The following is a 17,961-nucleotide window of genomic DNA, read 5'->3' as shown; positions in this document are numbered from 1 at the left end:
CGTTACTGGTAACACAAAGGCTCAGGAAAAGCGTTATGCCTCCTCCTAAAAGAAATCCAGCTAAATCTATGCTCCCAAATCCAAATGCCCCCCTTTTTTCATTCAACAGAGAGTGCCTAATCCACATCTAGTGTCCACATATTTGCATTTCTGTAGAGGAGAGAGGCCACTTAATTTAATGGGCGTGTGTCTCTAAAAGCCCAAGCTGGTACAATTTATGGACACTACAATGTGTCGGGCACTTCAGTGTACTGGGCACTACAATGGCAGATTTGCAATTTTTCACTCAGCAACATCCGTTGCTGCTTGTTTCTGGAGTCAAAATCATCACTACACCTGTAAATGCCCAAAAGGGTGTAAGTTCCAAAATGGGGTGGCTTGAGGGGGGGATTCTGCTGGTCTGGTTTTTAGGGACTCTGTATATGGAGTCTCAAAACTATTCTAGGAAAATCTGTGCTCAAATAGTGTTACTCCCCTCCTGAATCCTGCCGGTACTGTACTCCAATATAGCTCTCCTTCCCGTCCGAGCCCTGCCGTGTGGTTAAGCAGTACTGTACTCCAATATGGCGCTCCTTCCCTCCTGAGCCCTGCCATGTGGCTAAGCAGTACTGTACTCCAATATGGTGCTCCTTCCCTCCTGAGCCCTGCCATGTGGCTAAGCAGTACTGTACTCCAATATGGCACTCCTTCCCTTCTGAGCCCTGCCATGTGGCTAAGTGGTACTGTACTCCAATATGGCGCTCCTTCCCTTCTGAGCCCTGCCATGTGGCTAAGTGGTACTGTACTCCAATATGGCGCTCCTTCCCTTCTGAGCCCTGCCATGTGGCTAAGCAGTACTGTACTCCAATATGGTGCTCCTTCCCTCCTGAGCCCTGCCATGTGGCTAAGCAGTACTGTACTCCAATATGGCACTCCTTCCCTTCTGAGCCCTGCCATGTGGCTAAGTGGTACTGTACTCCAATATGGCGCTCCTTCCCTTCTGAGCCCTGCCATGTGGCTAAGCGGTACTGTACTCCAATATGGCGCTCCTTCCCTTCTAAACTTTGCACTGTGTCTCAAAAGTAGTTTTTGACCACGTAAGGGTTTCGGCAAATTCGGGAGAAATAGAGTAAGACATTGTAACGCTCGTTTTCTCCTATTACCTGTTTTGAAAATGTAAAATCTTGTAGCCAAAGGCAGATGGTGACACACCCAGGTCCTGTTGTTAGTGCCGCTCTCTATGGTCCTGTTGTTAGTGCCGCTCTCTATGGTCCTGTTGTTAGTGCCGCTCTCTATGGTCCTGTTGTTAGTGCCGCTCTCTATACGCTCTGCTCATTCACTGTTTGCTTCCTCTACAGATGAGTCCAGTGAGAAAAACCCATCCGAGACGTGTCCCCGAGCGGACGAGACACACGAGTCTATAGAGGAAAGTCAGAGCGCCCTGCGGGATCATCAGGTAGGTGGAGGAGAGCGGATTCCACCAAATTAGTGATCGGTAGAAAGGTTCTTAACAGAGCAGTCCGGACTGAAGAGCTGACGCACTGCGGCTCCGCTGGGGCAGAGCATGACCTGGGGATCTTTTTTTTTGCTTCACCTCATGTGGTAACAGAGCTGCCGTCAGGGCATGACAGCCATGACTGGTGTATGGGGCCCGGTGAAGAGGGGGGCCCGGCCTGGGGTAGTTACTTAGCTTTATTCGAGCCCCCGTCTTCACCGGGCCTCAGTCACATCCGCAGCAGAGGGGCCTGGACATGTTACTTCGGCCACTACACCTGACTACGATGCACTGCGAAGCACTTCCGGGGCATCGCATGCAAATTAGCCATGTGTGCTGGAGGCAAAGTCAGTGAGTTGAGCAGAGCTGCACGCCGGCGCATCATCCTGCAGCAGCGTGATGAGGTCATCACTCTGCGACCTGATCACACTGATGCAGGGAACATAGAGCCGTGGAGGAGGTGAGCACGCGGCAGGGAAAGGTAAGTGTTCCGTGAGCTGAAGATGATTGTGGTGGGGGGCCCTTCTTACTTCAGCTGGATGTGCATCGGAGGGCACACATCCGGCTGAAATGCATTGTGGCTCAGGGAGGACGCCATGTGACGTGGGAACCAGGGAGAGTGAGTAAAATTTGGGTTTTTCTCGTTTTGTGGCACACAAATATACCAGGAGGAGGACATGCATACCAGGAAGGGGATATATATACCAGGAGGAGGACATGTATACCAGGAAGGGGATATATATACCAGGAGGAGGACATTATACCAGGAAGGGGATATATATACCAGGAGGAGGACATACCAGGAAGGTGATATATATACCAGGAGGAGGACATGTATAACAGGAAGGTGATATATATACCAGAAAGGGGATATATATACCAGGAGGAGGACATGTATACCAGGAGGAGGACATGTATACCAGGAAGGGGATATGTATACCAGAAAGGGGATATATATACCAGGAGGAGGACATGTATACCAGGAAAGGGATATGTATACCAGGAAGGTGATATATATATACCAGGAGGAGGACATGTATACCAGGAAGGGGATATATATATATATAATATATATATATATATATAATATACACCAGGAGGAGGACATTATACCAGGAAGGGGATATATATACCAGGAACAGCACATGTATACCAGAAAGGGGATATATATACCAGGAGGAGGACATGTATACCAGGAAGGTGATATATATACCAGGAGGAGGACATGTATACCAAGAAGGGGATATGTATATCAGGAAGGGGATATGTATACCAGGAGGAGGACATGTATACCAGGAAAGGGATATGTATACCAGAAAGGGGATATATATACCAGGAGGAGGACATGTATACCAGGAAGGTGATATATATACCAGGAGGAGGACATGTATACCAGGAAGGGGATATGTATACCAGGAAGGGGATATGTATACCAGGAAGGGGATATGTATACCAGGAAGGGGATATATATACCAGGAGGAGGACATGTATACCAGGAAAGGGATATGTATACCAGGAAGGTGATATATATACCAGGAGGAGGACATGTATACCAGGAAGGGGACGGAAATACCAGAAGGTGGAGTCTCAAGATGGCCCAAAAATGTTGCCAGTGTGGGGGCCATGAAATTCCTAGTGGTGGCCCTGTGTGGTAATAAAGGGGTTTTCTTACTAGATACCCCTTTAAGGCTACTGGAAAGAGTAGGTCTGCATCAGAAGGGAACGTGGTCACCCATTGATCGTAATGTCTTATCAATGCAGCATAAATGAGATGACAATGAGCCTCTGCTGTGATTTCAGCTCCGGAGATGTCTGACAATGTCATTTAAGCCCCCAGTTCATCGCTGGTGCACATTTTGCATATCAGTGTGTTGCCTTATTGCCTGCGCCACCACGACATCACTGCAGTTAGTGGAAATTAATATTATGGCTGCTGGGAAACCGCAACGGGCAGGGACATGGAACAGTCCCTGATTTGATTGTCCTATCAACTTGTTTTTTTTATGTTTCACTTGTACAAAATTAAAGGATTAGGAATACAGCGCCGCCCCTGTCCACAGACTGTATGTGGTACTGCACCTCTGCTCTAGTCCTTTCTGTAGAGCTGAGCTGTAATACCGGAGCGATCCTGCGGACAGCGGGGGGCGCTGCTCCTGGAAGACGATGGGACTCTCGGAGGGCGCTGTCTACAGTCAGAATCTGTTTCCTCTATTTAGGATGAAGACATTAAAATTTTCAAAGTAGAAGTGGAAGACCTGGAAGAGTGGGGGGATGATCCGTACGACGAGGAGACCACCACATGTGTGTATCCAGGTGAGCCATGAGCCCCTCGCCATGAGGGAGGCATATACAGAAGTGAAGGTGAAAACCCGGAGAATCCCGGGAAAACACTGATGGCTCTGCCCCGGACATGTGCCATACGTTCCCTGATTGTGTGTGTCCTCCACAGATGAGTCCAGTAAGATAAACGTCGCAGAGAACCGTCCCGGACCGGACCCCCAGCAGGAGGAGAGTCTCAGCGCCCCACATGACCTGCAGGAGGACGGAGGGGACGGTCCAGGGGTAAGTGCACACGCGGTGGATGTTGCTGCTGATTTTCATTCTGCATTAGCAAGTGAAGTACTAGATTTTTCATTTTATAAGACGCACTGGATTATAAGATGCAGCCCAAATGTAGAGGAGGGAAATAGGGAAAACTAATTTTTTATCTTAAAATTATGTCCATCTTATAGTGCATCTTATAATATCTCACCAGGGGAAGCGGCGGTGGTGGAGCGGCTCAGGAGGGTCACGGGGCAGGGTCGGTGATACCGTGGCTCAGGAGGGTCAATGGACATTGGGTTGGCGATACTGCGGGCTCAGAGGTATCGCGGCGGCAGACGTCATTGATCAGACCACCGGTGGGCTGTGGGCTCCATTGATCTGCCAGCGGGCTACAGGACTCCATTGAAGTGCCGGCGGGCTGCATTGAAGTGCCAGCGGGCTCCAGGCTCCATTGGAGTGCCGGCGGGCTCCATTGGAGTGCCGGCGGGCTCCATTGGAGTGCCGGCGGGCTCCATTGGAGTGCCGGCGGGCTCCATTGGAGTGCCGGCGGGCTCCATTGGAGTGCCGGCGGGCTCCATTGGAGTGCCGGCGGGCTCCATTGGAGTGCCGGCGGGCTCCATTGGAGTGCCGGCGGGCTCCATTGGAGTGCCGGCGGGCTCCATTGGAGTGCCGGCGGGCTCCATTGGAGTGCCGGCGGGCTCCATTGGAGTGCCGGCGGGCTCCATTGGAGTGCCGGCGGGCTCCATTGGAGTGCCGGCGGGCTCCAGGCACCATTGAAGTACTGGTGTGCTGTGGGCTACATTGAAGTGGGCTACGGGCTCCATTGAAGTTCCAGTGGGCTATGGGCTCCATTGATGTGTCGGCGGGCTCCGTGGTCCATTGAAGTTCCGGCGGGCTACGGGCTCCATTGGTGCGCTGAGGGCTCCATTGAAGTGGCCTACGGGCTCCGTTGACGGGCTTACGGGCTCCGTTGACGTGCCTACGGGCTCCGTTGACGTGCCTACGGGCTCCGTTGACGTGCCTACGGGCTCCGTTGACGTCCTACGGGCTCCGTTGACGTCCTACGGGCTCCGTTGACGTCCTACGGGCTCCGTTGACGTGCCTACGGGCTCAATTGAGCTGCCGGTAGTTGTGATGAACTTCGAGAAAATTGCCACGGAGGTGGCGCATGCGCAGATTGCCGCCTCCCCGGTAAGCAATATCCGGATTATAAGATGCCCCCCATTTTCCCCACATGTAGTAGATTTTTTTTTATGCTGGGGAAGATTTGTTCCCCCCCCCCTACAGGGGGTTATCCAGTCACGAGGTGTCCTTAGGATGGGTGATCAGTATCAGATCGGTGGGGGCCGGCACCCTGTAACACCTCGTCAGTGTGTTGTGGCCGCTGCCGGTCACTGTTCCCAGCAGCATCCGCTTCACATTAAATGGAGCCGTGCGGTGCACATCCGTGTTCATGTGCAGTCGCTGCTGGAGCTTATACCAGCTGATGAATTCAGGTACCGGCCGTCAGACCCACTGATCAGGTCAGCAATATCGTAAGCCCCAACAACCACATTAAGAAATGCCCCAGGAAAAATTAAAGTACTGTTATATCTAGAGCTGGACCGGAGGAAGCGGCACGAGACGGGGGTGATGCTGCGGCACGAGACGGGGGTGATGCTGCGGCACGAGACGGGGGTGATGCTGCGGCACGAGACGGGGGTGATGCTGCGGCACGAGACGGGGGTGATGCTGCGGCACGACGCGGGGGTGATGCTGCGGCACGACGCGGGGGTGATGCTGCGGCACGACGCGGGGGTGATGCTGCGGCACGACGCGGGGGTGATGCTGCGGCACGACGCGGGGGTGATGCTGCGGCACGACGCGGGGGTGATGCTGCGGCACGACGCGGGGGTGATGCTGCGGCACGACGCGGGGGTGATGCTGCACCCCTTTGAGGTTTGTCTCTGGGCCCCCGTGCGTCTGCGGATCGTCTGAGCACTGATTCACGTCTTACCTTTCTCTGTTTAGCATGGAACCTTAAGAATTATCAAAGTAGAAGCTGAAGAGGTTGAAATCTGGGGAGATCAGCAGCATAAGAGGAAGAATTCTGCAAATATTAATGCAGGTGGGCCCCAGCTTCTCAATACAGACGTGTGTCACTGTATAATGACTGGCAACATCTCTACATACAGCTTCTAACACCGCATCCACCATTCACAATAGGTAATATCACAGCTCACCTCCTTCTCCTTTGTTATGACTGATAACCTCTCTATATACATTAGATTACACAGGATCCACTACTCACAAATAGGTAATGTTGTAGCTTACCTCCTCCCCCTCCTGTACAATGACTGATAACCTCTACATACAATACACAGGATCCACCATTGACAATAGGTGATGTCAGAGCTCACCTCCTCCTCCTGTACAATAACGCAGGATCCACCATTTACAATAGGTGACATTACAGCTCGCCTCCTCCTACTGTACAATGATAACACAGGATCCATTATTTACAATAGGTGATGTCACAGCTCACCTCTTCCTCCTGTACAATAACACAGGATCCATCATTCACAATAGGTGATGTCATAGCTCACCTCCTCTTGTACAATGGTGATGTCACAGCTCACGCAGGATCCATCATTTACAATAGGTGACATTACAGCTCACCTCCTCCTCCTGTACAATGACTGATGACACAGGATCCATTATTCACAATAGGTGATGTCACAGCTCACCTCTTCCTCCTGTACAATAACGCAGGATCCATCATTCACAATAGGTGATGTCACAGCTCACCTCTTCCTCCTGTACAATGGTTGATAACACAGGATGCATCATTTACAATAAGTGATGTCACAGCTCACCTCCACTTGTACAATGTCTGATAACACAGGAGCCATCATTTACAATGGGTGATGTCAGAGCTCACCTCCTCCTCCTGTACAATGACTGACAACACAGGATCCATCATTCACAATAGGTAATGTCACAGCTCACCTCCTCCTTCTGTACAATGACTGATAACACAGGATCCTTCATTTACAATAGGCGATGTCACAGCTCACCTCCTCCCTGCAATGGTCTGAGCTTATTCCCATACAACACTCACCCAATGATTATATTCAGACTATAGGTTCCCGTTGTCCGCGGCCGCCTCATTTTGGACTCTTTCACCCTGGCCGTTTAGTGTTAGGATGAAAATGTAATAAAATGGTAAATGTCTGTGTCCTTGTCTCTCCAGGTTCGGCATCGTCCCTGCCTAATTTCTGTGTCCTTGTCTCTCCAGGTTCGGCATCGTCCCTGCCTAATTTCTGTGTCCTTGTCTCTCCAGGTTCGGCATCGTCCCTGCCTAACTTCTGTGTCCTTGTCTCTCCAGGTTCGGCATCGTCCCTGCCTAACTTCTGTGTCCTTGTCTCCCTTAGGTTCGGCATCGTCCCTGCCTAATTTCTGTGTCCTTGTCTCTCCAGGTTCGGCATCGTCCCTGCCTAACTTCTGTGTCCTTGTCTCTCCAGGTTCGGCATCGTCCATGCCTAACTTCTGTGTCCTTGTCTCCCTTAGGTTCGGCATCGTCCCTGCCTAATTTCTGTGTCCTTGTCTCTCCAGGTTCGGCATCGTCCCTGCCTAATTTCTGTGTCCTTGTCTCTCCAGGTTCGGCATCGTCCCTGCCTAACTTCTGTGTCCTTGTCTCCCTTAGGTTCGGCATCGTCCCTGCCTAATTTCTGTGTCCTTGTCTCCCTTAGGTTCGGCATCGTCCCTGCCTAATTTCTGTGTCCTTGTCTCTCCAGGTTCGGCATCGTCCCTGCCTAATTTCTGTGTCCTTGTCTCCCCCAGGTTCGGCATCGTCCCGCTATAGCAACATCTACACGTGTAGTGATTGCGGTAAAGGCTTCCCCTTTCAGTCAAAGCTGATTAGACACCGAAGGACGCACACTGGAGAGGCGCCGTACACCTGTAAGGACTGCGGAAAATGCTTCAAACATAAGACCTCGCTTGCCGACCACAAGAGGATCCACACGGGAGAGAAGCCGTTCGCCTGCTCCTACTGCGGACAGAGATTTGCCCACAGATCCACCGTTCTGGACCACGAGAGGACGCACACGGGCACTAAGCCCTTCTCATGTTCCGAGTGTAAGCAGAGCTTCACCATGAGATCCACGTACGTAAACCACATGAGACTACACACGGGGGAGAAGCCATTCTCCTGCTCAGATTGCGGCAAATGCTTTGCCCAGAAATCGGCACACGACAAACACCGATACCTACACACCGGAGAGAAGCCGTTCCCATGTGCCGAATGCGGGAAGACTTTTTCGGGGAAATCGCTGCTCGCAGAACACGAGAGGACTCACACAGGGGAGCGTCCTTTTACCTGTATCGAATGCGGCAAATCGTTTTCTCACAGGTCTACGCTCACCACGCATAAGTTAACGCACACGGGGCTGAAGATGTTCTCCTGTTCTTCATGCGACAAGTCCTTCACCACCAAAAAAGCCCTGGCAAGACATTGGCCAACCCACGCCGAACCCAAGTAATGTCTTAAGTCATGGTCAAAACTGGAACTAGAAGCTGAGAAATCATTTCCAATGTTCTGAGCGGAAGCCAAGAATTCATGGAAATCATGATGAACTCCCCTTAATTTGGTGGAGGAATGCGGGCAGACATCTATTTATACAAAAAACACAAGTCTCGCCCCCGACCCTTCTCATATCAGAATATTTATAAAGTCACAACAGGAGCAGTGAACTCTTCTCGAAGTCAGAACCTTCATCACTTTGACATATCCCGAATTGTTATATATAACACCGCAAATATAAGTTGCATCCTGACTGGTGCCATAACTACAGTCATGGCCGAAATTGATGGTATCATTCATATTGTTCCACAAAATGAAGTATTTTGCCAATAAAGTTATTGCAATTACACATGTTTTGTTATACACACGTTTATTTCCTTTGTGTGTGTTGGAAAAAAAAGAGGAAAAAAAGGCAAATTGGACATAATTTCACACAAAACCTGGATAAAATTGTCGCTACCTTGACAAAATTGTGAGTAAACAACTTTGTTTCAAGCATGTGATTCTCCAAACTCCCCTGTGATAAGTAACGGGCGTGGGCAATATGAAAATCACACCTGAAACCAGATAAAAAGGGGAGAAGTTGACTCAATCGTTGCATTGTGTGTCTGTGTGTGCCGCAGTAAGCATGGAGAACAGAAAGAGGAGAAGAGAACGGTCTAAGAACTTGAGAACCAAAATTGTTGAAAAATAGTAACAATTTCAAAGTTACAAGTCCAGCTCTAGAGATCTTGATGTTCCTTTGTCCATGGTGCACAACATAATCAAGAAGGTTACAACCCATAGCGCTGTAGCTAATCTTCCTGCATGTCGATGGCAGAGAAAAATTGATGAAAGGTTGTAATGTAGGATAGTCCGGATGTTGGATAAGCCCCAATCAAGGTCTAAAGAAATTCAAGCTGCAGCTCGGGGGCATCAGTGTCCGCGCAAACTATCCATCCACATCTGAATGAAATACTATGGAGGACCCCACTGCTGACACAGACAGAAAAAAGCCAAACTGTAAGTGAGTAACCAAAATCCTGTGGACAGATGAAACCAAGATAGAGCTTTCTGGTAAAGCGCATCATTCTACAGTTTACCAAAAAAAGAATGAGGCCTACAAAGTAAAGAGCACAGGACCTACAGTCACACATGGTGGAGGTCAGAGATGTTTTGCTGCCTCTCGCACTGGGTGTCTTGCTTGTGTGCAATGGCATCATGAAATCTGAAGATTACCAGAGGATTTTGGGTCACAAGGTAGGGCCCATTGTCAGAAGGCTGTGTGTGTCCTAGGTCAGGGGTCTCCAGCAGGACAATGACCCCAAACACTTCAAGAAGCCCCAGAAATGGATGGAAACAAAGCGCTGAAGAGTTCTGAAGAGGCCGCAATGAGTCCAGAGCTAAACCCCAATGACATCTGTGGAGAGATCTGAAATTGGGAGAAGAGGAGAGAAAAGGAGGGAAGAGAAGAGAGGAGCAGAAGAAGACGCCTTCAGATATGAGAGACCTGCAGACATTTATAAAGAAGAGTCTGAGACTCCAGGTGACAGGAGAAAGAAGCTGTGGACGGGTATAGGAGGCGACTGATGGAGGGGATTTACTCCAAAGGGTAAAGGGAGCAGCCAAATATTAAGAGGAGGGGACAACAATTGTGTCCGGCCCATTATTGGGATTTTGTGTGAGAATATGTCCATATTGCCTTTTTGTTCTCATTTTTTTTTTGTGTTTGTTCCAATACACACAAAGGAAATAAACCTGTACAACTGAAAGCCTTAGTTTCCCTCCGCTCTCTATAAAGACTCATGTGAAGGTTTTTCCCTCCGCTCTCTATAAAGACACATCTGCAGGTTTTTCCCTTCGCTCTCTATACAGACACATCTGCAGGTTTTTCCCTCCGCTCTCTATACAGACACATCTGCAGGTTTTTCCCTTCACTCTCTATACAGACACATCTGAAGGCTTTTTACCTTCGCTCTCTATACAGACACATCTGCATGTTTTTCACCTTCGCTCTCTATACAGACACATCTGCAGGTTTTTCCCTCCACTCTCTTTACAGACATCTGCAGGTTTTTCCCTCGCTCTCTATAAAGACACAATTGCAGGTTTTTTCCTCCTCTCTCTATAAAGACACATCTGCAGGTTTTTTCCTCCTCTCTCTATAAAGAGACATCTGCAGGTTTTTCCTTTCCCATTTTCGGTCAATTAGGAACCAAAATGATTTCTATTTGCCAAATGCCAGAATAATGAGAGAGAGAGAATGTTTTCAGGCATTTTTCTTCTTTGCTGCACAGTGCAGTTTCCTCCATGTCATTAGTATTTGGTGGCATTGCCCTTACACTGTGTAACTTGGGGGAAACGTTTTGATTCTCCTTCCAGAAGCTTCTCACAATAGTTGGTGGAATTTGGGCCGATTCCTCCTGACAGAATCAGTGTAACTGAGCCATGTTTGGAGGTTTCCGCTCGCGCCGGCCTTTTCAGCTTTGCCCATGCAATATCAATAGTATTGTGATGGCCACTCCAAAACATTGACTTTGTTCTCCTTAAGCCCCTGTGTAACCAGTTTGGCAGTAGCTTCGGGTCATTGTCCATATGGAAGACCCATTTCCGCCCAAGCTTTAAACTCTTGGCTGATGTCTTGAGATGTTTCTTCAGTATTGCCACATAATCTTCTTTCCTCATGATCCATCTATTTTATGAAGTCTCCAGTCCCTCCTGCAGCAAAACAACCCCACAACATGATGATGCCTCCCCCGTGTCTCACTGTTGGGATGATGTTCTTAGGCTTCAAAGCTTCTCCATTTTTCAGACGTAGCGATGGTCATTATGGCCAAACAGTTCAATTTTAGTTCCGTCAGACCACAGGATGTCTCCAAAAATGATGGTCTTTGGTCTTTGTTCCTGTGTGCATCTGCAAACATTAATCTGGCTTCTTTATGTTTCTTTTGGAGTAATGGCTTCTTCCTGGCAGAGAGGTCTTTCAGCCCATGTTGGTACAGGACTCGTGTCACTGTGGATAATGACACAATCTCACCAGCTTCCTCCATCATCTTCACAAGGTCTTTTGCTTTTGTTCTTGGATTGATCTGCACATGTCTGACCAAAGCACGATCATCTCTGGTGCAGAGAGCCCGTCTCCTTCCTGAGCGGTATGATGGCTGGACATTCCCATCTTGTTTGTACTTGTGTATAATTGTTTGTACAGATGAACGAGGCACCTTCAGGTATCGGGAAATTGCCCCCAAGGATGAACCAGACTTGTGCAAGTCCACAATTCTCTTCCTGAGATCTTGGCTGATTTCTTTTGACTTTCCCATGATGCTGCACAAAGAAGCCGTGTGTTTCAGGTGTGCATTACAATACATCCACAGGTGCGTCTAATTAACTCAGATGTTGCCAATCAACCTATCAGAAGATTCCAAAGACATGACATCATCATATGGGCTGTCCCATATTGTTTAAAGGCATAGTACTCAAAACGTTTGACTTTGCAGAAAGTAATAAAAATTTCTGAAAATCTCAATCTCTCTCTGTTTATAGAGATAGGAGGAGAAAACCTGCAGATGTGTCTATATAGAGAGCGGAGAGAAAAACCTGCAGATGTGTCTGTATAGAGAGCGGAGGGAAAACCTGGCGATATGTCTTTATAGAGAGCGTAGGGAAAAACCTGCAGATGTGTCTATATAGACAGCGGAGTGAAAAACCTGCAGATGTCTGTATAGAGAGTGGAGGAGAAAACCTGCAGATGTGTCTGTATAGAGAGCGAAGGGAAAAACCTGCAGATGTGTCTGTATAGAGACGGGAGGGAAAACCTGCAGATGTGTCTGTATAGAGAGCGGAGGGAAAAACCTGCAGATGTGTCTGTATAGAGCAGAGGGAAAACCCTGCAGATGTGTCTGTATAGAGCAGAGGTAAAAATCTGCAGATCTGTCTGTATAGATTGCGGAGGGGAAAACCTGCAGATGTGTCTATAGAGAGCGGAGGGGAAAAACCTGCAGATGTGTCTGTATAGATTGCTGAGGGGAAAACCTGCAGATGTGTCTGTATAGAGAGCAGAGGGGAAAAACCTGCAGATGTGTCTGTATAGAGAGCGGAGAGAAACTTCTGGATTCAACTGTATATGACAAAACGTGGAATTGCAATAATTTTATGGGCGAAATACTAAATTTTGTGTAACAATTTCTAGGGTGCCAACACTTTCTGCCACGACTGTATTTATTGTCTCTTTGTGCTTCTGCTCTGAGACAGGATATGTAGCTGATATAATGGCCACGTTTATGGGACTGTAATAAAAATGTTGCAAAAATATACATACCCTTTAAAGTTATCTAAGGGGGGACAAGAAGAAGGGAGGAGGGGGAATCTAAATGAAATCCAAGCCTAAAAAATTATAAAAAAAAAAAAAAAAAAAGACGTCACAGGTGCAAGAATTTGATTGCGGATGTTTTCTTGGGTATTTTTTTTTTTTTTGCTAGTAATAAACCAATTCAAAATGTGTCAAAAATTATGTGGATCCCTGACCGTCGCTCTTATCTGAGCTTGTTGGACACCCCATTTCCAAATTTTGGGCTTTAATAGGAGTTTCTCTCTTTTTTTGGGCTATAAAAGCCTGGACGCCGCTGACGACGTGCTTTACGCCACCAGAGCTGCCGCTTGGCATTGGGAATGTTAGGATTGAGTGCAGCTTCTCATCCATTAAAACCCATTTTTTTAGTCCTGGAATTTTGCATTTTACAATAGTAACAACATACAGGTAACGGGGACGATTAGACACTCCACAAATCCATCCGTGGCAAAGGGAGCCTCATACAACAGTGCCGCATGTAGAGTCAATGAGCCCAGTATGACCCATGCCGCCAATGTTGCTCTTTGGCAGTTGCACAACTTGGCGCTTTCGTTTGGACGTTACGTTAGCTGCTTTACGCTTAATTTTTTAATTCTTCATTTTAATTTAGTCCCATTTTTGATATAAAAAGTCTACACACCCCTGTTAAACATACAGGTTTTTGTCCTCTAAAAGAATTGTATCAAGAAGAATCATTTCAGAACTTTTTCCCCCTTTTAATGTTGCCCATAATCCATATAAATCCATTGAGAAACAAGCTAAAATCAATTTGAATAGAATATAAAAATAATGTGGTTGCATAAGTGTGCACACCCTCTTATAAATGGGGATGTGGTTGTATTCAGAATCAACCAACCACATATAGCCCCATGTTACACAGTAGTCAGTGTTCGGCCGCCGTCCTTTACAGCGATTCTGATTAGCTCCAGAGAAGAGAATTTTCTTGACATCTCCTTAGTTGAATTTTACAGCAAAATGAAAGATCCATAAACAGCTGACAACACAGCAAAGGGATCTCTTTGTGGAAAGTTATCAGTCAGGAGAGGGAACCTAAAAGCATGTGGGAAAACATCTTATGTCTGGTGAGAACAAGGTCGAGCTTTTTGCCAAAGGTATCTTTGGCACAAAGCTGATACTGCACATCACCAAAAGATTCACATACCCACAGTGAGGCATGGTGGAGGCAGAATTGTTTCTTTGGGGCTGTTTTTCAACAGCTGGAACTGAGGCGTTAGTCATGGTGGAGTGAATTATAAACAGTTCCACCTATCAGTCAAGATCATTAGTGAGAGCGCTGTACGGTCCCCTCATATATTTGTACATTGTAATAAGGTTGCCCCCTAATCCTTCATTTTTCCAAACTGAATAATCCCCAGTTTAGTAACCTGTCTTCTGCATTCCCCCCATTCATGTAATAACCTTGGTTGCTCTTCTATGCACCCACTCTAGTTCATGTGTCCTTATACACCGGAGACCAAAATTGTACACCTTATTCCAAGTGTGGTCACACTAGTGACTTCTATAGGGGTAAAGCTATGTTCTTCTCATGAGTATCTCGGCCTCTTTTAACGCATCCCATTATTTCATTAGCCTTGGCAGCAGCTGCCTGACACTGGTTAGTAAAGTTGAGTTTGCCATCCTCCCATACACCCAAATCTTTTTCAGTGACCGTTTTACCCAGTGTTTTATAATTGAGTACATAGTTATACATTTTATTTTCTCTGCCCACATGCATGACCATACATTTATCCACATTAAACTGCAATTGCCGTTTCTCAGCCCAAGCCTCCAGCCTACAGAAATCCCTCTGCAATATTAAATTATCCTCCTCTGTATTAATTACCCTGTCGTGTTTAGTATCATGTGCAGATATTGAAATTCTACTCTCTATACCCCCTACAAGGTAATTAATAAATATGTTAAAAAGAAGAGGACCCAATACTGACCCCTGTGTTACCCCACTGTTAACTGTGACCCAGTCTAAGTGTGTGCCATTAATATTCACCCTTGGTTTCCTATCACGGAGACGATTTTTAAGCCAGTTACACATATTTTATCCTATTCCCATTAATCTCATTTTCTGTACCAACCTTCTGTGCGGCACCGTATCAATCGCCTTTGAAAAGTCTGTGTAGACAACATCCAGTGCATTTCCCTGGTCCAGTCTGGAACTTACCTCCCCATAGAAGCTGATCAGGTTAGTTTGACAGGACCGATCCCTCGTAAACCAATGTAGATATGGGGTCATGAGGTTATTCTTGAGATACTCCAGGATAGCGGCTCTTGGGAAACCTTTAAGGTAATTGTCTTTCATTGTTGTCAAAAACCTTGTAGTGCCCCTTAATAAAGACTTCTCCCTGATTCGATTCCAATATATTTGGAGACTTATAAGAAACCCCTATCTGTATTGTATTATTCTTTCTCCCGACCCTGATCTCCACCCATAGGGTCTCCACATTTTCATTAGCCTCACATATGTTATCACATAGGATGGGTTTTTTGGATGATTTTACATATAAACACACCCCTCCCCATCGCTTATTTGTACGGTTATATCAAAACAGACTGTAGCCCTGTAAATTAACAGTCCAGTCAATGCTTTGGTCTTGTGGTGCGGAGCTCACTGATACCAGCGCAGCCTGTAATAGGAGCCTCCGGGGTAACAAGTCCATTCCCGACATTTCTCCTCCTGAATCTTCCCCATCACCTGTGACTGATATTACTGAGAAGTGGAAGAAACCGCACAATCTCAGCCACAACTTGGAGACCCCATTATGTTACAGAGGGAGAGGCTGAGGAGCAGAGGGCAGAAAAGTCCCCACCGCTCTGCTGACTCCATAACTGCAGAGTGCAGACCTTCTCTGGTAACATCAGCACAAACATTGTGCTCACCGGGAGCTTCATGACCGAGCAACTGCAGCCGTACATCACCAAGCACAATGCCGAGCCGTACATCACCAAGCACAATGCTGAGCCATACATCACCAAGCACAATGCCGAGCCGTACATCACCAAGCACAATGCCGAGCCATACATCACCAAGCACAATGCCGAGCCGTACATCACCAAGCACAATGCTGAGCCGTACATCACCGAGCACAATGCCGAGCCGTACATCACCGAGCACAATGCCGAGCCATACATCACCAAGCACAATGCCGAGCCGTACATCACCGAGCACAATGCCGAGCCGTACATCACCGAGCACAATGCCGAGCCGTACATCACCGAGCACAATGCCGAGCCGTACATCACCAAGCACAATGCCGAGCCATACATCACCAAGCACAATGCTGAGCATCAGATGGAGCGGTGTAAATCCTCCAACACCACACTCTGGAGAAGTTCTCAATTCTCAATCTTCGTCTGATGGAGGAGTCTGGGTTTGGTGATGGAGGACGTTCCCCCCCGACTGCATTGTCGCATAAGATATTGAGGATACTTGTAGCTACCAGTTTTGTGGGAACAGTTTGGGAAGACCCTTCTTTGTTCCCCATGACTGTGCCCCGTGCACAAGCTCCACACAGACATGGAGGGGAGACATGATGCTGCACAGAGCCCGGACCCCAGCCCCCTCCTACGATAGAGCCTTGGCTCCCCCAACACCAGCGTCACCTCACAAATGGATGAAGGGGCAAAAATTCCTCCAGACGCCTCCAAAATCTTATAAAAAAATCTTCTCAGGAGAGCGGGATCCGTTATATCTGCAGAGGGGCGACTCCATATTATGTCTATGGATGGAGAATGGGAGGTCAGACAAGCTCCTGGAGGGGGATGTGGAGGGGGGGGCACATACTTTTCTCCATATAGTGCATGCTTCTTATATGGGGATGTGTGATGGGGTATAGAGGTATTCTTCTCATGGGTGGATGTTGGGCTATCATTGCACGTCTTGAGTAGCCGAGAAGCAGATGCTATAGAGCTATAAGGATCCGGTGTGTTCCTCTCACATCCTGAGTGCTGACGTCTCCCCGTATACAGACATACGTGTACGCAGCTCTCAGGCTGCTCCTCCAGATGGGGTGTGACGGGGGAGACCTCGTACCCCAGGAAGATTTGGATCCCATTCCAGGCATATATCTAGATGTGGAGAGCTGATCGGTCAGGGGCCCGGGGGTCGGACCCCACTAATAACACATCCATGGCCTATAAATATGTTGACGTTGCTTGTATAACAATTCCTTATTACCACAATGTCTTGTGTTGTAAGGAGCCATCAGGGAGCCCATAGAAGGTCCCCACCCTGCTCCTCCGATTATACAGGATCTGTAAACCTTGCATCCACTCCTGGAAGATGTGGCGTTGACCTCCGTGTCTCTGATGGTCCCAGTATTGATTTTATAGGGACTGTTTTCCTTAACAAAGAGGTCTCACCCGTCCCAGGGGAAGGTGGTCCAGAGCCCCTTGTCCTTAATGGGCACACAGCTGGTGGAAACGAGAAAGATGGATTTAGTGACCCCTTCCCCCACCAGGCGCAGATGTCCCCGGAGAGCATAGTGGTCATCATAGAGGATGGAGCAGCCGCAACAGATCTCCACTCCACCGCTCATTCTGGGTGGAGATTGAAGGACCACAATGGTGGAGCGGGGAGCCAACAGATCTCCACTCCACCACTCATTCTGGATAGCGATTGAAGGACGATGGGGTAACATGGCTGGCATCATGGAGCAGCGCCACAGATTAGTAGGACACAGAGGGAAGTGGGATACTCAATAGAGGACATGTGTTAGAGGCAATGAATGGGATATCTTACTGTGCCGAAATACTGAAGGCCTTTACCAGAAGCAATATTTCTGTGTGGGCAAATACCACTGGTGGACATAGACAGAAAAGGACCTCTGTGCAAGAACAATATATGGGCCATTTGCAACCCAAAAGCGAATCAAAATGCACAATTCCACCTGATTTACAGGTAGAAATGGGCCCCTAACCTCTTGGGCCCCGGGTTGCACCAATGATCTATCCGCCCATGGCAAATACAAACTGCTAAGTGAGGTTAGGGCACCGGCTTGGCGAAAACAATGAATTGCTGATGTGCGTTTTGCAGTATGG

The 17,961-nt window shown here is 47.9% G+C and overlaps 1 protein-coding gene across 4 annotated transcripts in view; it reads left to right on the top strand.

The window, feature by feature from the left end:
* Positions 1–13,053, top strand: part of LOC142292317 (uncharacterized) — a 44,420-nt gene extending 31,367 nt beyond the window's left edge. For 3 of the 4 annotated variants that reach the window (XM_075337604.1, XM_075337605.1, XM_075337603.1), the window contains exons 9-13: positions 1,338–1,435; positions 3,691–3,787; positions 3,924–4,036; positions 6,029–6,125; positions 7,841–13,053. In XM_075337604.1, the coding sequence (XP_075193719.1) occupies positions 1,338–1,435; positions 3,691–3,787; positions 3,924–4,036; positions 6,029–6,125; positions 7,841–8,541 (1,106 nt within the window). In that variant the 3' untranslated portion in view covers positions 8,542–13,053. The remainder of the gene's footprint in view (positions 1–1,337; positions 1,436–3,690; positions 3,788–3,923; positions 4,037–6,028; positions 6,126–7,840) is intronic. The other variant, XR_012750597.1, reaches the window with a different exon arrangement.
* Positions 13,054–17,961: the final 4,908 nt, after the last annotated feature.

The sequence above is a fragment of the Anomaloglossus baeobatrachus genome, chromosome 2 (genome assembly GCF_048569485.1).
Source record: "Anomaloglossus baeobatrachus isolate aAnoBae1 chromosome 2, aAnoBae1.hap1, whole genome shotgun sequence".
In the NCBI taxonomy this organism is placed as follows: domain Eukaryota; kingdom Metazoa; phylum Chordata; class Amphibia; order Anura; family Aromobatidae; genus Anomaloglossus; species Anomaloglossus baeobatrachus.
Note: the sequence above shows the minus strand (reverse complement) of the source record. Positions and strands in the feature narration are given on the sequence as shown.